A 23,459-nucleotide genomic window follows, 5' to 3' on the forward strand; every position below is an offset into this window, starting at 1 on the left:
AACCGTAGTCTAATAATTTTTAATCATAAATCTTTATTAAGTGCAATAGAAAGGTTGTACAAAAAGAAAGCCAAACTGCTACAAAGTTAAAGTTGAACTTTATCAAGGTCTCGATTTTCTTTCAAGAAAACAAACATTTTAAACAACATGAAAAGGCAAAATACAGTAGGAGTCGCAGTAGAAGCAATACAATCTTTCTGTCTTTACAAACCATTTCTGTATTCTATGAATACAACATTCTCTGTTCAAATGTTGATCGGCTTGAAGTGCTGACTGAATACAGAGCGAGGACGAAAAAAAACGACCAACTCGACGCGTGTTGACATCCTCTGAAAGCAAACAAAAGCCAGCTCGGCGTCATGGATTTTTCATTATTGGTGTTATAATTTGGCGTCAGCGGGAGATGCGGACGGAACCGCACGACGTGGTGTTTGCAGACGTAGCTCAGTGTTTGGATTCAGTGGGAGTTTGCAAAAGTAAAAAAATCTTAAATATTCTTGGTGAGGAAAAAAAAAATCAAGCTTTAATATAATACAAATCTATGCACAAAAGTTCCGAATACACTGCCGTGACACCCGATCGTTCCAGATGGGACTGTTTGGGTAAAGGAAAAAAAAAATAGTTTAACTGTATAAAGCTTTTTAGAGACAGATGAATGTTAAAAAGTTTGCGGGCAAGTGAAATAAGATGATACTCGGTAAGTTTAACCAGAAATAATCTAAACAGATTAAACGCCTCTTAAAGGCCGGTGGAGGACAGAGAGGGAGGTCACTTTGGATTACTGAACCGCACTCAGATTACTGACCAACGCTGGCCTCTGTAAAACCCTGGTGTGTGTTAGCAGATCTGGACCAACAGAGGGAGTATTGCATGAAGGAGCTCACTGTCAGGAGCCGTGCTGATTGGGAAATGTTTGTAACAGACACGAGAGTCTCACCCCCCCCACACACACAAACGTAGACCCGAACTCTGCGGCGGGTCAGTACTCTGAAGCAGGCTCTTTTTAAAAGAGATTCACAGACAGGATTCCTCATTGTGTTGGAAATCGAGACACTAAATGGGTGCAGTTAGAAGAAAAAGAAATCTTAAGTCTCGTAAAACATCTTCTTCGTGACGGTAGATCCTCCCATGACGCTCCTCTGAACCACCTCCCTGGTGATCTGACGGGTCACCATGCCGCCACTCTCTGTGTGCTGTGTGGTCATCATCATCCCGTCTGTCAGAGAAAGCTTTTGATGAGTGAACGTGTCTGATTTGAAGGGTTGTGGAAATGAAACTTTTGTTTTTTCGTACCTGAGAAGTAAGGGTCGTTGAGCATGGTGTGGGAGACGTTGGTTTGCGTTGTGACTTCTGTCGGCATGAGGAACACATCCCTCCTTGTCAGTGATTGGTTGTTGTACTGAGATAAGGCGCCTACAGAGATCAAGGAGGGACAAATGTGGTTAAGAACTCTGAGAGGGTGATGAGAATGCTGAAAGGGTTCCTGAATAATCCTGTTTCAGGTGTTAGGTGGTGATGCCAGTTTGTTCACACCGTCTCACCTCCATCCTGAGACTCGATGGTGATGATGCCCTCCCTCTCTGGACCGAAGCCCTGCGTGGTTCGAGCCTGAACCTTGAACTTATACGGAATGTTCTCAGTCAGGTTTGGAACGGTCAAACTGGTCTCGGCGCTGTCACCGTTCACCTGGAAGGAGCGCACATCACCTGGGGGAGAAACGGATTCTGATGAAACTGCAACCAAACACAAGACACAAACCAGCCTTTCTGCCTCTTTTTTTCCAGGAGGCCTCACCTCCTCCGTGTAGCTGTTCGCAGGTGACTACGTAGCCCAGGATGTCTCCGTTGGGTTTGCGAGGTTTCTCCCAGCTGAGCTGCAAGGAGTCGGGGCTCAGAGCGGTGAACACCAGAGGGCCCGGAGCACTGGGGGTACTCAGGGTGAACGGTGAGCCTGGACATCAACGAGACAGAAAACACAACGAACGCAGACACACTTTAATTCTAGTGAGTGCACAAAAACACCATCATGATGTCTGGGTTTGAATAAGAATGGGCAGAATCAGCACCTGGCATGGGGCTGAGGGGACTCTTGGGGTCCACAGCCGACTCAATGGTGATGACTCCCTCTCTCTCTGGGCCCCAGCCCTCCTGGCTCTGAGCCTTCACCTTAAACAGGTAGGAGTGGTTGGGCAGCAGGTCATGGATGATCACAGAGTTCTCTGCTGGGTTTGTCACATCGATGCGCTTCATCTCAGCTGAAGGAGAAAAGAGTCGGGATGACGAAGAATCGATATAAAAAAAAATTAAACCAAAGAAAGACACAAAGGACAGTTTGATGACATTTTGCTCTTATTTTGTACCTCCATTGAGCAGCTGGTAGAGAACACAGTAGCCCAAAATGTCCTTCTCACAGTGGGGCTCCTGCCAGCTGACTTTGAGAGCAGTTGGTCCCAGAGCTGAAAACACCAGTCTGCTGGGAGTTTCCGGCACACCGGGAGAGAATCGAGCATCTGAAACAGAAAGACACGAATGAGAAACCTGTGAGATGAGCGCCGTGCTGTTGTTTAAACTCCGATCACGAGGAGGACGCAGAAGTAAAGACTTGAGCTTTTAGAACAGCAGAAAACGAGGGTAATGATAATGCTGTCATGCTTTTTAATCCCGCTGAACATATTTGAAAAACCTTTTGAGATATGGGTATTTATTGCTATATGTTTGAGGCAGCAATGTAAACAGCACTGACACAACTGAAGTAAGAAACAGACAAAGAATCAGACACTCAATGAAGCAGGAATGCAAATGTCGGATGTTGAGGAAGAGTGCGTTACACGGCAAACTCAGCAAATACTTCCGGAGCCTTCATGCTTTTATGCTGCAGACTTACCCTGGAGCACCCTGTCCAGACTATACAAGGCTTCATTGACATCTGATGACTGCGTCCTGGCCCTGGAACCCTGAGACAGGCTGTAGCTGAACTGGCTCTGAGAGCTGCTCTGCATCCCAGTGTAGCCGAACCCACCTGATGGCGCATTGAGCAGGGGGGAGCAGGGAGGAGACAGCACGAGGGAGAGGGGGGGCAGGTAGGGAGCCAAGTGAGCAAGAAGAATAAAAGAAAAGAAAAGAAAAAGAAGAAATAAGCGGAGGGAGGGGGGGAGAAAGAGCGATAGTCAGCATAGCTCCTGCAAAGTCTGTGTGGATAAGCCTGCTGTGCAGCCAGCACCCCAGCCCTGCTAACAGATGTCCAAGCCATCACTTTCATGCGCTTGCACAGTATACCTGCCGAGGCATCTTAAATATTGCACTCCAAAGTAAAATCTGTCTTCAGGGCAGAGAGGCGACCTCTGCTGGAAACCTACCGAGGTCTGGGAACTTGCTCGACACATCTGTCATGACGATGGAGTCCCGGATGTTTTCATCTGTGTAACCTCTGTTTTCTGAACGCTTCCTCATGATGACTTCAGTTGTGTGCACTCCACCTCCCATCATGTCCTTTCTATAAGAGCCACCTGCGAGAAGAGTGACAGACAAAGCGTATACGTGCATGAGATCTTGTGATCTTCTCCGACTTTTCCTCCGTGCAATGACTGGCGTCCATCTTACTGTGTCCTGTCAAGTAGGTGGTGTTTGTCTCTGTGGACATGGAGCCGCCTCCCGCTCTGTAGTTGGAGCTCAGAGTGGACATGGGAGAGGATGATGCTGACAAGTTGCGTGTCAGTGATCCTCCCGGGAAAAGGAAGTTCTGGTCCCACTTCCCGTTCGTCATGTAATCTGTGCAACATGACAATGAGAGGCAGGATGGTCAAAAATCAGCAGAACGCATTTGTTTGTCCTTACAGTGATTACAGCGCCATTGATGTGAAGCACCTGAATCCAGCTGTTTCAGACATGCCGGATCAGCCCTCCTTACGCCATTTATAAAAACAGCAGCAAGCATGGAAGGTGTGAGCGAGCAGGGAAAGATATCAAGATTCAATCTTTGTAATCTGGAAAAAAACAACTTTTTTTTGCATTTACAAAAGGGAAAAAAATAGATTATAGTAGTTTGTTTTTGTAATGCTTATTTTGACCACAAGTGGCTGAAGTGAGCCCCTTCCCCTAAATCAATCTCATCATTAAACCAAAGCAACCACATGATGGTTTCATTAGTATGGAGCTCGGCAAGTGCCACCAGGAGAAGAAAAAAAAACCCAGGGAAAACCACCCACACAGATTGTTTTCCTCCGTTTTTTTTTTCTCCTGGTGGCACTAGCTGGGCGCCGTACATTTGTGATACAGTGGAAATCCATCTAGTAGTGGAGATCTTTCTGTCTGACGAAGTTTGACAAAGCAAACATTCAACGGTAGCATCACTTGAGCCAAACGCTTTGGATAAAATCTTACTCATCTCGAATAGGTGTGCACTTATTTCCTGAACGTGGCACAAGTAATGACAGTTAGTTTGCACTTTATTTTGTCTGCAAATTAGCATATAGTAGGGAAAAAAAATGTGTCCAATCCTGTCTCTACGGCTCCCCCTTGTGGTGAATCTGCAGCATACTAAATGTGAAGAGTTGACTTTTTGCTAACCAGTTTCATGAGGTGTTTTCTCATCAAAAGATGCACACAAAAGTGTCCACGTTCAAACTGCCCAGCAGAGATGAGACTGTATTTGGTTGAAAACCCACTTTTTTCCATACTGCAGCACAGCATCTAGGCCATTACACTCAGCAGAAAAGCTGCCTCCGGATCAGTGCCTCTCCATTGGGATGGAGAGAGTACAGACAGAGGCAGGCACCTGGAAAAGCCTGTCCCCGTTCATCAACTGAAAGCGGGCAGTTGATGCCAGCGCTCCTCTCAGTGCAGGTGACGGGAGAATAGATGGGAAAGGTGCCAACAAGGCGACAAGGGGGACAAGGACTGAAGCCTGAAACTGAATGACAGGAAAGTGACGTTGTCTTGCTGGGAACATGGCTGGCCGTGCATTACAGCTGGCATGCTAGCTGCCTGTCTCTCTATCTGTCGATAAGTCTGATGGAGGGGTCTTCACCTGGCAAGGGTGTTTGGGAGTAGCTGGGGTGTTGTGCCTCATCTGAGCTCGCCTCTGTGTCTGTGCTGAGCCGAATGGGGATGACCTCCACTTGTTTTTTCCATGCCACCGTACGGAGATCCAGGTGTGACCCCACCAACTTGACATATTTCCAGCCTTGATTTTGTGGTCACAAGAGAGAAGCAAGCAGGCGGTGGATGGAAGTCAAAGGAAGAAGTGTTTGTTTTACAACACATTACATAAAAAAAAAAAGAACCTTTAACAAGTTCATGACGTTGATGAATTCATCTTAGTTTATATAACTCAAGTCCAAACTGTCTCAAAGGCCAGGATCGACTGCAGCACAGTCTTCCAGTGGGAACAAAAAAAAAAATGTAAAAAAAGAGACTACGGCTGCAAAAAGCAGAAGATTCACAGCAAGATTTAATGGAAAAAGACCCTGCGGTTAGAGATTGCAAAGCACGTCTATTGCATACATGAGAGGATGCACTGAAAGCAGATTTTTGTTTCTGCCTGGCTGGGGCGTTGCTGAAGTAAAAACGCTTGCCAGATGGAGCTCTTCCAGCAAAAAAAAGCTTGTCCAGCTGTTCTTTTTGTCCCTGTTAACTGTGAGGAGGGGTATTAATGTCTGCCTTTCAGACATGTCACACAGAAAATCTGAAAAAGTAGAAAGTGCTAAGAAAAAGGAGCCTTAGCAACCTGATGCTTTCAGACGGACTCTCACAAACTGCGGCACACATCCGACCAGCATGTAAACGCATATCAGAACATAGTGAGATGTCTCCAAGCAATAAGAACGTGGACTGGAATTACTGAACCCATGTTACAGCTCTCTCTAAGTCTGGCAGCCACATGCATGAATAGTTTGTGGTTTTGGCTCTGGGTACCCACCATCACCAGAGACACTGGGTGTTTTGGAGCTTGTTGGTGACTTCAGCACATCGTTGCTGTACATCAGGTAGCTGTCATACTCATCTCCTGCCTCGGCATCCACAATAGGGACGTCTGGAATGATGGGAACTGGAGACCCATAAAGAGAGAGGAATAAATCTCATTTCAGAGGGACAGAATGAACATCGAGTGCTTTGGGGACGTGTTCGTCGCAGCCTTACTCGACAGGGGTCTGGTGGGCTGCGATGCCAAGTTGATGGTTGCGTCTCTGAAGGGGCCCCAGCCCACGCTGTTCTTGGCACGGACTTTGTACTGATACGTTTGGGCACTCTGGAGGTTCTCTATCAGCAGCATTCTTTTCTTAGGACTGTCAATCATCACTTTCTTTGCTGCCCCCACTGGCTCTGTGTGAGGAGACGAGCATTAGCATGGGATGGAATTTGACGAACTAACAACTAGGTATGACCATTTTTGGGTGGATCTCTTACTCAGTTCATCATCGATGGGTGTGTAGATGACCTCGTATGCTGTGATGTTGCCGTTGGTCTCTGCAGGCTCTGCCCAGCTGACCTGAGTGACAGTTGGACTGATGACGTTAAAGGCCAGTCGACCAGGTTCGCCAGGCCCTGCAGGAAAACAGAACGGGACCTGCTTGTGAGTTTAAACTCAGTATTATTAATTCAAACTGATCTGGACCTTGTCAGTGATTTTAAAATTTCATCTCAACAAATGACTTTGACAAGTTCCTCATTTGTAATTTCTTAAATTCCAAATATTACCATCCTCCAGTGTCTGGCAGGAAACGATGTCGGTATCATAGCCGTCTCCCAACACATTGTAGGCACACACTCGCATCTCATAGTCGCAATAGGGGTACAGGTCGGTCAACTCAGCGTGAGGAGTCTTAACGTCTAAGACCTGAGCGTCTTTCTCTGGGTCACCGTAGATCCAATACTTCACCTACAACGCACCAGGAAACCAGCTCACTCAGTTTGAGAGATACATCAAAATGGAAATGACAGAAATCAGGTCAGAGTGAAGTTTGTGAACATGGTGATTTGATGTACCTTGTATCCCACGGGGTTACCAGGCGCTGGGTCCCAGTTCAAACGGATGTTTCTGGGTCCGGTTGCTTTGGCCTTGAGGTTTTCTGGGGTGAGAGGGAAACCTCCAGGGGAGGTGGCTTTTTGGCTTACGTAGCCCATTTGTTGCATCTGGGATTTCTCAGGAGATCTTGGAACTGCAAGAAGTGGAGGAAGTAAAACACGCGTCAGATACTGTATCTCATCACATGACAGGTTTATCAAATCTTTAATGCTTGAAAGTCTCCTCATACATGTCTCACCTCCCTCTGTGAGATTGACAAGAGTGGTTCTCCTCTCTCCGATAGAAGCGTTGCTGCTGGGGTCAAACAGCTCCAGCTGGAAGGTTTCTGGCTGGATTGGGCCTGGGTATTCTTCTGGTTTAATCACTATATTCTTCTCTGTTTCTCCAGGACCAAAATTCAAAACACCAGAACGCTTGAATTGCTGAGTCTTCTTGGTGTGAAATTTCACTGTGGCGGTACTGTCTGTGTTGCGAGTGCGAACCACAGGGATGGTGTATTGCAGGTCTGATGTGGTGAAGTTTTGGGTGCCCTTCTTGAACATCATCACACTTGGTTCTGGATAACAGAGGATGATGCAACCATAGCGATAAATGCTTCAGCTGGGAGCAAGGCTGTAAGACAAACTAACCAAAACGCTTCTGCATTCACTCACCTGGTTGGTCCATGATGGTGACGGTGGTTCTTGGGTAGCGTCCCAGCTTGGCACCCTGACGTGGGTTGCTGAGGACCATGAGAAACTGTTTGATCTGTTTGTCTTCTAACAAGCCATCTTTTTCACCCAGCTCTAGCAGAGGAACAGGGACCATCTTCTGAGTCTCACCAAGACCATAGGACAGGTCTCCCTCTACAGTTAAATAGTCCTAAAATCCCATAAGGAAGAACAGGAAAGGAATTTAGACTTTCTCATGCTCATTACAAACCAACTGCAGTCACCGAGAGCTCTTTCACTTGCCAATCCCAAGACATCTAGCAATATCAGTATGCTTCCAAATAAAGAAAGCAGCACTCAGCTTACCTTCTTATCCTTGGCTGTATCATCTTGTGTACGGTAAGTGACCTGTGTGCGTCCATCCTCAATGATCTCTCTGCTGATTGGGATGTTGGCCACTGCATCCTGCCTGCTGTATGTGTAAGCTGGCTGGAGGAATGAGAAGATGCTGGTGGCTGAGGAGAGGAGGTGGAGAATCATTTACTGCCCTATATATCTGCTTCCTATTCATGCTTCCTCAAGTCTCAGTTGGTATTTCTCTGATTCAGGTTGTGAACTGTATATACAACCTGTAGAGGTTTCTCACCATGCTCTTTGATGATGGTGATATTAACCACACGTTTTCCGATCTCTGCAATGCCCAGAGGCACATCTTTGGCCTCTACCAGCAGCTGCTTCTTGTCGTCGTCTTCATCTTTGACAAAGAGCGGCACATGAACGTCTAAGGACTCCACACCCTCTTGGAACTCTACGGCTCCCGCAGCCTCTGCAGAGGAGGAGCAGATTTAATGAAGATTTATGGCGGCAGAGATGAGAAAACGATGAGCTTAACTGATTTGTCCTCCAAATACACAAACGGTTAGCACACACCTCTGTCTGTGGCTACAGTGTAGTAGCCTGGCACCACTTTGAGGTCATGGAAGTTTCCGGACTGGACATTCTTCTCAGTGACTTTGACAATATCTGGGTAGCTGCTGCGGTGAGCAGGCAAGACCGTGTCCATGATGGTGTAGTCCTGCCTGAGGAGAAGAGGGTAAGAGACGTCAGACATGTGTGACTTCTGGGTTCTTAAACAGACGTCTTGTTTTGTAGTGGCAGTAGACTGTTACCTTTTTCCTGCGTTTCTTTGCATTCTATAAAAAGAAAAAAATGTTATCAGTTTGTGACAGAGCAGGCATTAAACTTGCAGTGAAACAGAAAAATGTTAGCACGTGCACTTGAACACCTCTTACCTGAATGATGTCTGTTGCACTTTCTGTACCCCAGGAATCTGCTTGTACACCTCATTAAGCTGGATGGAAGAACAAATCCAGTCCTCAGTGATGCAGTCCATCGTTTGTACACACACATACACACGCCCCGAAATATGAAAACCATACTCACGTTATCAGCCACTTCTTTGCGGAGTTGCTCAGCATCTCTGGATTCGGGATGAAAGAGGTTCTCAGAGAACAGCCGGTTTAGTCGCAGAGAGATCGGGAACTGAACTACAAATGATGAAAGAAAGTTTCATAATTCAAACTATGAAACTTTGTCCTTAACATCTTTATACAGAAAACCAAATTTGCTGTTTCTTACGTGAATCTGTTTTTTAAAACACTCACTCATCTCCTTTGGGTTTGGCTTTATCAGCGCCTGGGGGTGGCTGGGTCCACGGTGCACGTTATCTGTGACCTTCCAGCGAACCACATCAGTTCCTTTGAGTGGGCCGGTCCTCACCATTGGTGTGTCCAGATGGTCTGAGGTGAGCTGAGACTGACGGAGCAAATACTCATCTTCCTTAAAGCCGACCGAGCGACCTGGAGAAAAGACAGCATGAGGTGACTCATATTCCACATGGTCACCGGTGGGAGGAGGAGGGATTTAGAACAGTACAGTCAAATGTCACATGAGTAACATCTTACCCCTCTTCCAGCAAGGCAGCAGGGCGAGAAACCTCTGTGTCAAAGAAAAACACGAGCCATAAATTCAACCTTGATTTGGAAATATCAAATCTTTTATGAGTCCAAGTGTGAGTGTTCATACCTGCCAACAGGCTGTGCAGCAGGCACAGTATTTCCAGCAGCAGAGCAACAGAAGTGCCAACAGTAACAGGAGGAATAGGAAGAGAGGTAGCAACCACAGCAGACTGGAAACTGGACAGTCTGACAGGACGGAGAAATGTAGCTAAAGTTAGACACACAACAATGTAACTAGAGCTGTTCTGATACCGTTTCACCAGCTTCACGATCTTAACTGTCCTGGTTTAAAGACATCTTTCTATAATTGTCTATACAATGGTGGTGTATGGGATTTTACTTGTGTTGCTCATACCTCTCACTGTATTCTAGTTTGAAAAAAACTTAAGTACACGTCTTAAACCTTCCTTATTAGTATGTATCCAGCTCACCTTTCTTTTCGAGCATCTCAACCATCAACTCTTTAACTGAGGGATCTTTATTGACTTCAACAGTGTAGTGGTATGTACACTCGTCCTCTTCATCGAGGAAACTGCATTTATCAAGCACCTGCTCCTCTGAAACCACACGCATGCACACACATATTAACTATTAAAAAGTGTTTCTGGGTATTCCTATAGAGTGTTTTTGATTATTAAAAAATGATCAGTGTAAAGTCCTTCTGCTCACTTTCTTTCAGTTCTTCCACCATGACAACTCTGAAGGGGCACATGTCACACTCCTCTTTCTTCTTCTTCTCTCCTGTCTTCCAGGCCTGACACTGGGCGCAACTCCTCGTTGCCTCACACACACCGAATTGGTACTAGACAGGATACACACACGTCAAGAAGAGGGTGAGCCAAGACTGAACAGACATACTGAGGCTTGTGAGGCACTAGATGTGGTAAAAAAAAAATCAAGCTGCCTTGAGATAATTTCAGCCGATGAACATGCTCTGAGATATATGCTGAGGTCAGAACACACATATTTCTGTTTACACACCTGAAAGTTTGGCTCACAGGTCGAAGTCAGTTCAATCTCAGACTTATGACACTCGCAGCGGCCACAAACACATTTACCTCGCCCGCCGCAGACAACCTGGCACACATTAAGATACAGTCAGGCACCAACAATACCACACATGACATGAAACATCATCACAATAAACAACTAGTTTAACAGAAAGGATTGGCCCTGCTCACCCCCTTGCTGTCCAGACAGGTCTGATTGCTCTTTAGACACTGGCAGGCATCGCCTTCCCAGCCCTCAGTACATGCACACTGTCCCATAATGCAAGAGCCACGATCTGAGAAAACAGAGGAAAGAGTATTTTGCTTTACACTTTTATTGATTTAGCTTATGTCTTGCCAAAAGGTGATACGTTTTCTTTCTGAGCTGTTAAAAGCTCTTGCTTTGGTTCTGAGTGAGCGTATTAACTGATATCACTTACAAACTTCTCTGACAAACAGATTAAAACATAACATTTCTATCAAAAGGTAAACCAGTCATTTCTAAAGCTTTACAAGTCAGTTACCGTAATTGTAAATACCGTAAAATGTCATTTTAGATGGGATGGAGGTCATGGTATTACCATGTATATCATAACCTTATTCACAAATTCAGCAATGGAATTTGGTCATACCGTTGCAGAGGAAGCCTGAATGTCTTTTGCACTGGGTGTTGTCATACTGACAGTAGGGTCCTCCAAACTGTTCCGGTTTGTAGCACACACAGGTTCCACACGCCTGACAGTCTCCACGGCCTGAACATGGCTCTTTCATGCCAGGGCCAATGCACTGGTTGGTGTCCAGAGCTGAAGCGCTTGCTGAGCAGTTACAGAAGTTCCCCAACCTGAGGGAAAGATTAGCGACAACATAGAGAAATAAGAAAGTCTTTATTACACCAAGAGACCTGAAACTGTCTGAAAATCATCTGGCATAGAGGCCATAATCCACATGGGAAAAAAAAGATTATTCTTTCCTAAAAAATCATGGTTACACTCTCACCAGCCGTTGTTGCACTGACACTTCCCACACATTAAGTCCCCGTTGCCATGGCATCTATCTGCTTTAGGGATCCGGGTCTGAAGCAAATATACATTTATTTTTAAAAACATCAATCCATCATAAAACAATGTCCACAAGTAACTTCAAGTTGACTTTTCATGTGTTTCCGTGTAAATCCGTGTGTCTGACCTTCTCACAGTCACAGGTTGGACACAAAATGGAGGCCTTCACTCTGACTGGAGTGTTAAAGGTTGTAGGTTTGACCCTCACAATGCCTTCTCTGTCAGCTGGATTCATCTCGCAAGCGTGCTCTTCTTCGATCATTCGTTGGGCTTTGAGCTGCATCTTGAAAGTACCCTGGTGAGCACACATAAGACACACACACACACACACACACACACACAATCAGTAAGGCGGATATTTTGTTCCCCGAAGAGACAAAATTTTACATTATTTTAGAATAGATCTACATCTACAGTCTATTTTTAGTTTGCATTCAACTGAGGTTTAAGTGAAATATTCTCTCATTTTAAGTTTGCACTTGTGTGTGTTCTTACAATGCCTTCAAAAATTATTTACCCCTCTTTAGGTTTTCCTGTTTTGTTACACTACAACCTGTTTTTGGTTTGAAGGCTGCTGTGCAGCAAAGTAGTTTGATTAGATGATACTAAAACTGAACTGTTTAGGAAAATGGTCAAAACGTCGCACAAACCAAAACCTTCGAGAAGACCATCCACAGTGAAGCACAGTAGTGGCAGCTTCATGCTGTGGTGAAGTTTGTTCACCAAAAAAAAAAAAATAATTGTGTGACAGTGACCTTAATTAAGCAGTTAAAGCAGGTGAGCGGTTTAAGGGTAAACATGGAAGTGTCTTAGAATGGCCTTAGTCAGAGCCAGGACCTCAATCAAACTGAGAATGTGTGGATTGACTATACATCGACTTTTCTGTGCATAACATGGATTTCTGTGTATAATAAGGTCTGTTTTTTGCCACCTACAATATCTCCAGGCTTGATGTTTAAGAGTCCGTACTCTGCAACCTGTCCACTGCTGTTCAAGAACTGAGTCTCAAAAGCCTTTGGTAGCTCCTCTGCCTGGATGCTCATCTTAGATCGGATACTCTGGAAGGACAAGTGAAAAGATCAGCACACAGAGCTTTTCTTGCCACCATTTGACTGATATGAAACAATGTCCCAGCAACTGCAACTTACCTTAAAGGCAGTCTGTATGACCGGTAGGATATTGGATGAGTCCTGTGTAAGCTCACCCACCTCAGCAATGGGAAAATACTCTTGGAGTTTCTGCACACAATGCAAATAAAATAAAATGTGGAGCTGTTTACCGAGCTTAACTTCAGCAAAAGCTGACAAAACTACAACCCACTAACCTTGTAGTATGAGTAAGAATAGCTCGTGACAGCAAAGATGGGGATGATGTTGTGTTTTCCCAACAGACGGACCAGTGTGGGTATTGAAGGGTAGTCCTGGTTTGTAGCCTCTGTGTAGTTACCATTTGCATCCAGATGGCAGAGCTCGTCGTTGCGTGGCAGGACACCTGACAGCACGTTAGCACCATCAGACTCGTAATGGAAGGCTGACTCGGTGGAGAAAACCAGGAGATGCGTGCTGTGTTCGCGCCAACCGATCTGATCCTAGAAGAAATTTATCAAATAAAATGGGAACGTAAGGACAATCACTGCATATCAAGAGCTTTTAAACAATTTCTTGTTTTGATTGTTGTTGGTGCTGATTGTACCCGTCACTGTAAAATGCTTTGCATGAATCATATCACAAGTACCTTTCCAACATTTTGTGGCACATGAATCCACTTACACACAGTGCTCGCATACACTCACATAGCTGAGCTTATTGAAATGTCTCTAAATAATTCCACCAAAAAAATACAACTTTTACCATGAAGATTTGGTTATTCTCTTAATTGTTCCTCTTGGCTCATCAGCTAGCATTAACTGTGTGCCATTTGACACTAAGAGGGTATTGCATGCACTGGCTGGAAGAAGGATATGTAGTCACCATGAAGTTTTGGGCTTTTTTTAAGCACAAAGTGATAATATCTTGATAAAAGGGTGGAGCTGGACAGTGATAACTGACACTTCAGTGGATTACATGATACATCTTTAAGCCTTTTGTGAGTGTTACAACAGTGGTACTGCACTTGAAGGCACTTCCTAAATGGCAACACATCTGACACCAGACGACTACCTGCATCCAACGTTATCCCGAACATTCGAGTCGCAGGCTTGAAAACCACAACAATGAGCGAGAGTCTTAAAAATGTTACACACAGTCACTTGGTTGAGTATGAGAAGATAAACTATAGCTGCTTTAAACACATCATCACTTGGCAACTTGACAGACAGGGTCATTAAAGGGGCTGACAAGCAGAAAATGTGATTAAAACCCAGAAACATTCACGTGTAAATGGAATGGAGTCAAGATCAATAAAAGGACACAGTAATGCCAGTTATTCAACTTTTCTATTCAACTTAACTATTCTTTCCATGTGAATAGTTTCACTCTATCAATTTTCAATTGAGGATTAATAGGCAAGTCAAGGTTTGGCCCGTGATTTTAGAACTGGGGCTTAAAACCAACATGGATACAAGCCATTTTTCCTCTCAAAGTCCTGCAGAGCAACACATGTCTAGTATTTTTACTAACCCCACACACTGCGGCCTGTAGAATGGCATCAAACCCTCCTTCAGGGGGGTCCAGGTTACCAGATATAACCTCCTTGCCGAGTTTAGAATTGAAGTCGTCTAAATCATTGGTCAGTTTGATGACATTCTGAAAAGAGAAGGGGGGGTCGCTGTTTGGCCACGGCTTTTTAAGTCTAACAAAGTAGAAGGAGAATGGACAAAAGGGAATGAGAAAAAGGCGTGTACACTTTCATCATCTGAGTAACTCTCTTCAATTTGCCATATTTTCTTTCTTACTTTTCTGGTCTCATGTCAGTCTGGGGCTCGATCACTTTGTCCACAAATTTTCCAAATCCAATGGTGTAGTCATTTGACAGCGTTTTAATCAGCGAAGCTATGGGAGAGAAAACATTTGCCGTCAGTATTACAGATACTTGACTCTACAGAAATAACAACACATCGCCACTCCATGTGTTCACCTAGCTCTTTGCCCATTCTCTTCAAGTTGTCCAAATCATCAGACATGGAGTTTGAGAAGTCCATAAGAATATAAAGATCCAGAGGGCCTGTGATTGGAGAAAACACCTCCACATCCAACGATTTCTCCTCTCCTGGCAGAAAGGTCATAGTCACCTCCTGCGGCGACACCTGAGACTTCTGGATCTTCGTGTCTATTGCTCGATGCTGCGCAACGAGACAAGCCATGAGGAAGGACAAGAGAAAGGGAAGATTAATGCTGAAAAATGATTTGGTGATCACAAGAGAAGTGCGAGTAACAAAGACTTACTTTATCTATTGTCATACTGCTTTTAGCTGTGATGATGGTCGCCACACTGCAGCCGTGGGCCTTTATGTTATTATACAGGTCACAGCGAGGTCCGTTAAAGTTCTGAGTGGACAGGGAATTTGATTAGTAAGTTCTTCATCCCTGCAGGGTAATCATTGAACAAATCGTGTGGGATAAGTGGATTAAAGAGTTTTCAAGACAAAATGTACTCATTCCCCACACCTCACTGTGCACATTAGCACAAGGGTCTAGTGCAATCCGAGGCTGAAAAATGCTAAACAAGCACATGATATGCAACGAAAGACGGCTTCCGTCCTTTTAGTGGCCTGCAGCTTTCTGCTCTCACCTCATCAGGGCAGTAGGCGCAGCCTGCCCCTGCACGCAGACACTCTGAGCAGGTTTTGGACCTCGAAGCAAAGCAGTAGTTCTCTGTTGGGCCCCAGTGAAGGGAGATTTGTAGAGGAGTCCAGTCAAAGGAAGGCAATAAAGTGAGAATTAAAAAAAATGATGCATAGCTAGAATATCTGTGGTAACACTAAGCAGATTTTGGCATGATGGGCTAGTTTCTCCTGAAAGAGTTTAGAATAGAAACAACTGCTTCTCTATGGCCATACAGCGACAAGAAAAGATTATATTATATTCTGTCTGGAATGTGCGGCCTGTGTAAGTCATACTGTAAGTCATAGTGAACATATCAGTTGTAACTTTGATAAATGATTAGTAATTAAGTGAAAAATAATGACAAGAGTAAAATGAAAAGTGGTCTTTTCATGAAGACAAAATTGTGTTTGGTAAGTGTCCTGAGAGAGTCGCTGCTGTTTATCAGCTGCGAGTAAACTCGATTTCTGGGCTTCACCTTCAGCGTAACAGCAGGTCAGCAGGATGGTCAGAAGGCCGAGACCCGCTGAGAGTTTTATTGTCCATCTCCTCATCTCCTCCCTGCAGCAGAGACAAAAACACACAATATGCAACAACGTTCTCAGAGAGCGTGAACAAGTCCAGACGTCTTATTACAGCTTATAAAAACAGCTGCTCACTCAACGTTGGTTCAAAACAGAAAGACACTTTTCTGTCAGAAAATAACGTTTCGAGCAGAGCTTTTCAAATATTTCACATAATCAGGCAGATGCGTTTGCTCCCCAGGTTTAGAGATATCTGCATCTGCACCTGGATTGAGTTGGATGTCCACATCCAAATCAGTGCTGACTGAATTTACTGGAAGAGACACACCCTTTTGAGATCTGTCAGTAACGCAGAACATTGAGAATTGATAGTATGATAGATGTTGGCATGGTATGACTTGAGAGGGTTTTTTTCAACGCTTTGAGCATCCCACATGAATTCTTTTTGCCTCCATTATCTGCGTGAATAGAAGGAGAAAAACCAAAGGGAGAGGTTTGGAAACCTGAAAATTTAAATCCAAAATAGCTCAGAACAGTTTATTGGGATTTAATTGAAATGACGTAGTTTTTTTTAATAATCTTGTTCTCAGGTGATATTATAAACATTCCTTTCAAGCTTGGATGGCTTTCACAAAGTTTCAAACTGCTGTACCGTTTGCTGTTCTCATATAATATCAGAGCCAGTTTGAGCACGACACAGTGCGATAGGAATCATGACGGGAAAGGAAGGACACAGGGTGAGACCTGGAAATATCCCCGGCAACATGATGTGTCTGTGTTTTTTCATTTCAGACTGGAATCCTGGATAGAGGACTATCTGATTAATAGAAGAAAAAAAATGAAAGAAAGCCAGTACACATAGAAGGTGGGGAGTGAACAAAGGCCACTGTGTGGCATGAAACGTCTCAGTAATTGTCTCAGGGGGCAGCTTCAATTTGACTGCAAAAAACAGATGATTTGTGCCCTGAAGATTTACAGCTCGGAGGAGGAATTTCTCCCTGAGGCGAGAGAATGGCTTGTCCAAGTTAAAAACACAGCCTGGAAACACATGGGAGAAGCACCTTAACGCCCCTCTGTGAAGATGAGTGGGTCACAGGTGTGTGCATGAGTGGGAGAGATCATGGCATAAGGTGTCACATAAATCACTGACCAGAGTGGGTCAGAGCAGAAAACAAAGCGGCCCTTTATTCCTTCACACTTCATCATGAGTCACTAAATATGAGCAAGAAGGAAGCACTTTGCATTCTACTCCGTCTCAGAGAAAATCAACGGTGGTTTTGATAGTGACAGTGAACTGGGAGACACACAAATTACAGCCTCCAGCTACTTTTCTTTGTTCTGAACGTCTCTGTGGCACAAAAAGAGGCAAAAGTTTCTCTGGGTTTAAAACTGCAGATGTTTCTCTGCAGACAACAACACGCCTGCCAGGTGAACATACCACCACGGGGCGTGTGTCTCACCCTGTTGTGACATCATCAATAATGGTGGGGGCTTGGGGGGGTCGAGCTTTAACAGTGACAACAACAACAAATAAAAATACAGTTTAAAAATAGAGTTTAAAAATACAAAAGCCACCAAGACAGCAGGTTTACACATTCGATATGAGCTCTATGACAGCTCAATGATAAGCTGTGCTTATATAGATGTTTGATCCAGTTTATCTAATCTCTGATGCGCTATAGCCTGTGCTTTCATGGGAAATACACGTTCACAGGGCAGCAAAATCAATCAAGGAAAAAAATTAAAACCACTTTAATAAATCCACAACTGTCCAAAACTTAGTCCTCAGGCCTGCCAGCAAGTCTAACATAAAGTTAGAGTCATAAAAAGTTGCAAAACACACACTTTATAGCCATTCACCCTGCCCAAAAGTTACACAGATGTGAGGTGACATGATAACCATCAATTTTGCAATGCTTTGTAGAACACGTTCAAGTGAAAGGTTTTCAAAAACAATGGCGGCTTTAGGAAATTTATTGCTGGAAACAAAGAGATTACTGATCGAACAAACCTCTTAGTGTGCTCTCGCCCAGTTCAAGTCCAAAAGTCCAGCAATAAATAAGAAAGAAAGCTATTTCCTCCTTTGCTTGGTATCCACCTGTGATCTTTTTTCTTTTTTTAAAAAAGAGGCAAAATCAGACAAAAAAAGAGACCTTCTCCGTCCTTGTATCCAAGTTCAAATTCCTTTTCAAAAACTTTTTGTCCTCTTGTTTCTTCTTTCCTGTGCAGCGAGCTATGGTCAAATATTGACTTATCTGTCCCTTAAACTATGCTCAGTCAAGCGTGTGTGTGTTTGTGTGTGTGTGTGCGTCTGAGAGTGTGTGCAGAGTTTTTAAATGTGTACTGCGGAGGAATATAAGACAGACTGAGACTCAGAGCAAGTGGGTGAATATGACTGTGAGCTCTGTGATTTGATCCCTCCTTGAGCTTCTGCGCATGCATGCATACACACCCACGCCCCCCCCCCCCCCCCCCCCCCCCCCCCCCACACACACACACACACACATACACACACACTCTCTATCCAGGTGAGTTGCTCTGATGGAGAAAGTTGACTCCCTTCCGCTGCCTCCACCTTTTCCCAACCCTGTTAGCAGTTAAAAGCTCCACACCTTTGTGTGTCAAGCCCCCCCCACACTGCATTCCACCCCAACAGGAGTTCACCTGTGTGGGCTTGAGACTCTGAAGTGAGGCCCCTCCTTCTGTGGCCTCCTCCCAAGCTCTTGGGAGTGGCGCACAGAGCAGAACACTGCCTGCAGGCTATGGGAAACTGCTTTGTGACTTGTGTTTACTCTGTCATGTACTCATACTTACGGGTACATTTTCTGCTTGGCAAATATTTCACATTAAATCTGTTTTCCTCCCGGGGCGCAGAGCAATATTTTTCACTTTGGAGAACGTACAGGGGTAGAGGAAGGAGGAAGGAGGGTATCTGCATTCTTGTACAGAGGAGCACCACATGGCACAGTGACCGTGACACTGAATCCTAATGCTCACTGTGTTTAATTGTGCTTCTAAAGCCTCTCACAAAAGGGTTCGTGTTCATGTGTGTCATAGTCTTCGTGTGCATAGGATTTAAACAGTGTTGAGAAGATCTTAACCTGTCAACATTCAGAGATCTGAACAACAACAGAGGTCAAGCTGTAAGTCACTGCCTGCCATAACAGGTCGTCTGAGCATTTCTCGACACGCTTTCCCTTATCGGGTTAACATTTTCTAAATGTCTTTCGAGCCTTGAACTTCTGGTCGAACTTTATTTGAGCATTTTCTAAGATCCCCGTCATGGTTAAAAGGAAACTGTACGGTGTATTAACTGAGATTAAATGGCTACTTTCAATAAGTCGGCAGGAGCATTCACCGTGTTCAAAGCTGTTTGACACTCAGGAACTATTTGAAATGGCAACATAACTGTTACCACAACTCACAATTAACTGAAGCACTTGCTTTTGTCCAATCTCAGAATTGAAATTTCACTTGCTCAGATAATTTACTGGGGGAAAAAAGAGAGACACGGAACCATAAACCACTGGAACAGCGTCGGCTAAAAGTCTCAACACTTAGCGTGCAAAGCCTCTTGGTTTGGTACCCCGCACAAAAAGTCTAGTATGTGTCCATGTGTTGTTGCTTGATGCAGTTGGAAATTTATTTGGATAAGAAACGGCCCGACATAAAGTTGTTATTCATTCTTCATCACCAGCTCCAACAGATTTCAGTAGTCTGAAAAATAACACGCTGTGTGTCTTTCAGTCAAACAAATTCAAATTTAGAGTAAACGACTTAAACATCAATGATCTATCTATATATTGTTTTTGTCAAAACAATGACCTTCTTTCACCTGTTATTGAGCACTTTTCTTTGGCCTCATTGGAAAACCTCATGAGGTTACGAATAAACGGCAGGAAGAATTTGTGAGGACTGAGCGGCATAAATCCGACCACGCTTCCGCTGAGCTGTGATGTGGGTCTGTGGTGGAGAAACGACGGGAGTAAGTCTGTAAGTGTATTTCTTATCACAAAGATTCGCTGAGACCTTGACACCACTCAGCTGCAGTGAGAGGCTCATCTCACTGCGCTGCAGGACTGAGAGGTTCAGGAGGTCCTTTGTCCCCACAGCCGTAAGGCTTTTTAACAGTGACTGCTGACATGTTCTTCTCAAATTAATTTATTCATTTATTATTATGATTATTATTGTTCTAATATACAATCATTGTAAATATTTAAATTTTTTGAGCTACTTGACTCATTTGAATTTCCTCTACTGGGGGATGAATAAAGTATTTTTCTATTTCTTTTTCTATTTTCTATATAAATCCCATCAGCATGATGAGATATGATATAAATATAAATTGTTACTTCATTATCGAGGTGTGTCATTTGAAAAAAGTTTTTAAAAAAAAAATTATGCAAAAGAAAAGAAGAGAAAAGTACGTCCTCCGCTGCTCACCTGTGTTGGGATAAGCTTCCTTCTATCAAAAAAGATGATCTAGTGTTTCCTAAGCTGAAGTCGATAATAAAGGAAACGCCGAAGCTCCTTTTCTTAAAACAAAGCATTTAACAAATTATTTTTCATGGCTGACACGTTGATGCTTTCAGGTCATTTTACTTAGGTAGGAACCTTTTAAATGTTAAAGATTTGACCAGATGCTTATAGCCTTTGGTGGATGCTCCTTCTACACCAGATCCTGACACCCTCACCTGTCCCCGACTATCGGGTTGTAGAATCTTCCTGAATCTTGTGCATTCTACATTGTATAAACTTTCTTTGCATCTCTCCCAACTTTTTCTGAATGCGTCTAAATTTGTGAATATGTTTTCAACTACAGTGAAGTTGGTCAGCGAAGGCGCTGAAAAGGATTTCTTTGGCCCTTTGACTATTCCAACAAATGAACAAATTGCAGGTTTGTGTTTTGTTTGTTGCATTTTAGAAAAGCCATCCAACTCCTCTGGATATGGGGTTAGAACATTTTACACAGCATTCCGACATTTTTGGAAATTGGGTTGTGCTTGAAGCAAGAATGTGCAGCACATGGGTTTAGCACAGGGGAGGGGAGGTGCGTGGAGGGACACAACAGCAAATCATTTGTATTTTGACGGTAACTTGACTTCGGCTGACCCAAACATCACCAGAACTGTCCAGTTTTAAACATATCAACATTACTATTCACTGTTTTATCACCAAGCCTGCTGAGTTGGAGTACAGATAGTCCTTTCTGTTCTCCTCAACATTTTTATGACATGTTGTCATGGTTACGTTCTCCAAATTAGCTGACATCAAACATTTTATCGGAGGATGCATTTCTTGCTGTTGCTTTCTTGCTTGCTGTTGACTTTACTGATATTTTAGAATCTCTCCCCTTGGCTTCAGTGAGCCACACATCAGGTGTTAAAGGTTACTCACGATCACTCACTGTCTCTGCCCCACACCCTACCCACCGTGATACAACTGGATTCACAGTGACTCATTTCAGAACCTATCCTGGGCCGGAGGGGTTTAAATCACCTAAAGTCAAAAATGAGCTCTGTTCCTCTTTACTGTACGTGCCACACTGGGCAGCCATGCTCCCATAGCAACCAGATCTGCTTTGACACAATGGCTCACTCTCTCTGGAGGGAACAAAAACGTCTTTAGAAACAACTCCTCCCTCCTGTATGAAGATCTTGGCTGACACTTTAACAGTAAAGCCAGTCTAAACAGCCGTTTCTCGTGCTGGAGGAGGACCTGGAAGATTGTGGCCCACCCACCCCATCATCTTTGAACAAGGGTTCCATGTAAAGAAATGGAGCCCCACAACATAAGCACATTATAGATGCATTTTCATACACATATTTGGGTAAACAGTGATGACGATTCAAATGAGTCAATTGAAAATAAGGAAAGGAGTTGAAAAATTTGTTTATCAAGAATCTATATACACTGCACAGGGGCCTCCTTAATATACCGACAAGAAACTGCATTTAAAAGACTGAATTTCATCAACCAAATGACTGTGTACACTCAGAAGAATCTTTGTTCTGTGTAGAGAGCGATAATACATTGTTAATAGACCACACAAACAGATGTCACGAGTGTATTATTATTCACGTCAACTATAATTTCGCAAATAAATTCTGTTTTGAGACGTTACTTACTTAATAAGATGCTGTTGTGTTGAAGAGGACTCATCAGCATCAGATAGACAGAGCTTCTGTCCAGGCAGCCAAAACAATCCAAACGGAAAAGGAAAAAAGTGCAACAGCAATTTTGAATTTTTCTTACTTTTTTTTTCCCGTTTTGTTTGGTTTAAGAGAAGAAGCCCAGCAAGAATGCGCACCCTTACAGCTCCCCGCAGCAAATCCCAGTCAGAGTTCAGCCTGTGCCCAACTCCTTGCCTATTTACATGACAAAACAGCACTTTTTGGATCACTGAGTTCATTCACTCCTAATGATGGCGTTTCCACTTCTCTCCCCCGACCACTAAATCTGCCCCGACCCAGCAGAGGCGCTTCAGACAGCTCACTTTATGAATGAGAGATATCAGACAGATAAATGGGCGCTCTAATGTGTAGGACAACATCTCGCTTTTATCATAAAAAACAAACAAACAACAAAAAAAGAGAATGTTCGACAACTACAATTGAAATAGAAGTTAGGGATACGTGTCTTTGTATTTCAATGAAAAAATGGACATGCTTGATGGATTTTTTCTTTCAATCTCCAGAATATGCTATAAGAATTGATAAACTATGACTATTCACGGTACGATAACAAAAGCGTAGTAAGAACAAACGTATAGTTTGTCGTTATGTTAACCAACACGGACACCGTAGCCCAGTTAAGAAAGGCCCCTGAAGCGGTGAATATTGTGCACATAAAGTCTTGCGCAGGCACATTTCAGACAAATTGTGACTCAGAAGGTTTATCAAGGAAAGTTATGACCTGCTCGGTGCAACTTGTGTTGGGTGTGGCTCGTGTGCGCGCGCGCCTCCACGCACCTGCGGTAATGAGGATCTCATAACGATGAATCATCGCACCGACATTCCCACAGGCAAGAATCGTGAGTCCGACTGAGTATACAGTCTTTTTTTTCATTTATTTATCTTTTTAAAAATAGGTTGTGACTATGGAACTATAAAGTGTGTAGAAGGGTAATTCATCCTTAATAGAATAGTTTTTTATGTTTTTGTTATGAAGTTGCATCAAATCTGTCCTTGTGATATTACATTGAAATAAAGTGAACTGTGTAAAAGTCAGTTTTTCGCGCCTTTCTGGAGCATTGCAGTATTTCTGTATCAATATTCACATAGATGCGAAAACACAGATGTGAAAACTAAGCCATATAGGTTCTTTCTTTGGTTTCCTCCCCCTTTACTTCACTTCCTGTGGATTGTCATCAATCTTCAGTAAAGGTTAAAGTATGGTGACTGTCTCATCCAACAGCCTTTTCTCCTTCCTCAGCC

The 23,459-nt window shown here is 43.7% G+C and overlaps 1 protein-coding gene across 5 annotated transcripts; it reads right to left on the minus strand.

The window, feature by feature from the left end:
• Positions 1-86: 86 nt before the first annotated feature.
• Positions 87-22,172, minus strand: itgb4 (integrin, beta 4). Of its 5 annotated transcripts, none has more exons than XM_072372728.1 (43): positions 22,152-22,172; positions 15,978-16,060; positions 15,468-15,550; positions 15,122-15,223; positions 14,814-15,018; positions 14,632-14,728; positions 14,357-14,528; positions 13,063-13,326; positions 12,887-12,976; positions 12,674-12,796; positions 11,866-12,033; positions 11,677-11,753; positions 11,313-11,521; positions 10,873-10,976; positions 10,673-10,768; positions 10,361-10,493; positions 10,123-10,248; positions 9,759-9,877; positions 9,638-9,671; positions 9,338-9,532; positions 9,117-9,220; positions 8,966-9,024; positions 8,843-8,866; positions 8,604-8,752; positions 8,320-8,499; positions 8,040-8,188; positions 7,677-7,884; positions 7,262-7,579; positions 6,984-7,156; positions 6,696-6,876; positions 6,405-6,542; positions 6,138-6,320; positions 5,917-6,045; positions 5,026-5,181; positions 3,600-3,767; positions 3,356-3,505; positions 2,884-3,018; positions 2,360-2,509; positions 2,066-2,254; positions 1,795-1,950; positions 1,542-1,706; positions 1,294-1,413; positions 87-1,216 (listed from the first exon to the last, which is right to left on the minus strand). In XM_072372728.1, the coding sequence occupies exons 2-43, from the start codon at positions 16,051-16,053 to the stop codon at positions 1,086-1,088; spliced, it is 5,988 nt and encodes a 1,995-aa protein (XP_072228829.1). In that variant the 5' UTR covers positions 16,054-16,060; positions 22,152-22,172; the 3' UTR covers positions 87-1,085. The 5 variants fall into 5 exon arrangements, with proteins under 5 accessions (XP_072228829.1, XP_072228828.1, XP_072228830.1 ...); XM_072372727.1 differs by lacking the exon at positions 22,152-22,172 and adding an exon at positions 18,035-18,426; XM_072372729.1 differs by lacking the exons at positions 2,884-3,018; positions 22,152-22,172 and adding an exon at positions 18,035-18,426.
• Between the last annotated feature and the right edge of the window lie 1,287 nt (positions 22,173-23,459).

The sequence above is a fragment of the Leuresthes tenuis genome, unplaced genomic scaffold (assembly GCF_036924035.1).
Source record: "Leuresthes tenuis unplaced genomic scaffold, fLeuTen1.0.hap1 SCAF_20, whole genome shotgun sequence".
NCBI classification, from domain to species: Eukaryota; Metazoa; Chordata; class Actinopteri; order Atheriniformes; family Atherinopsidae; genus Leuresthes; species Leuresthes tenuis.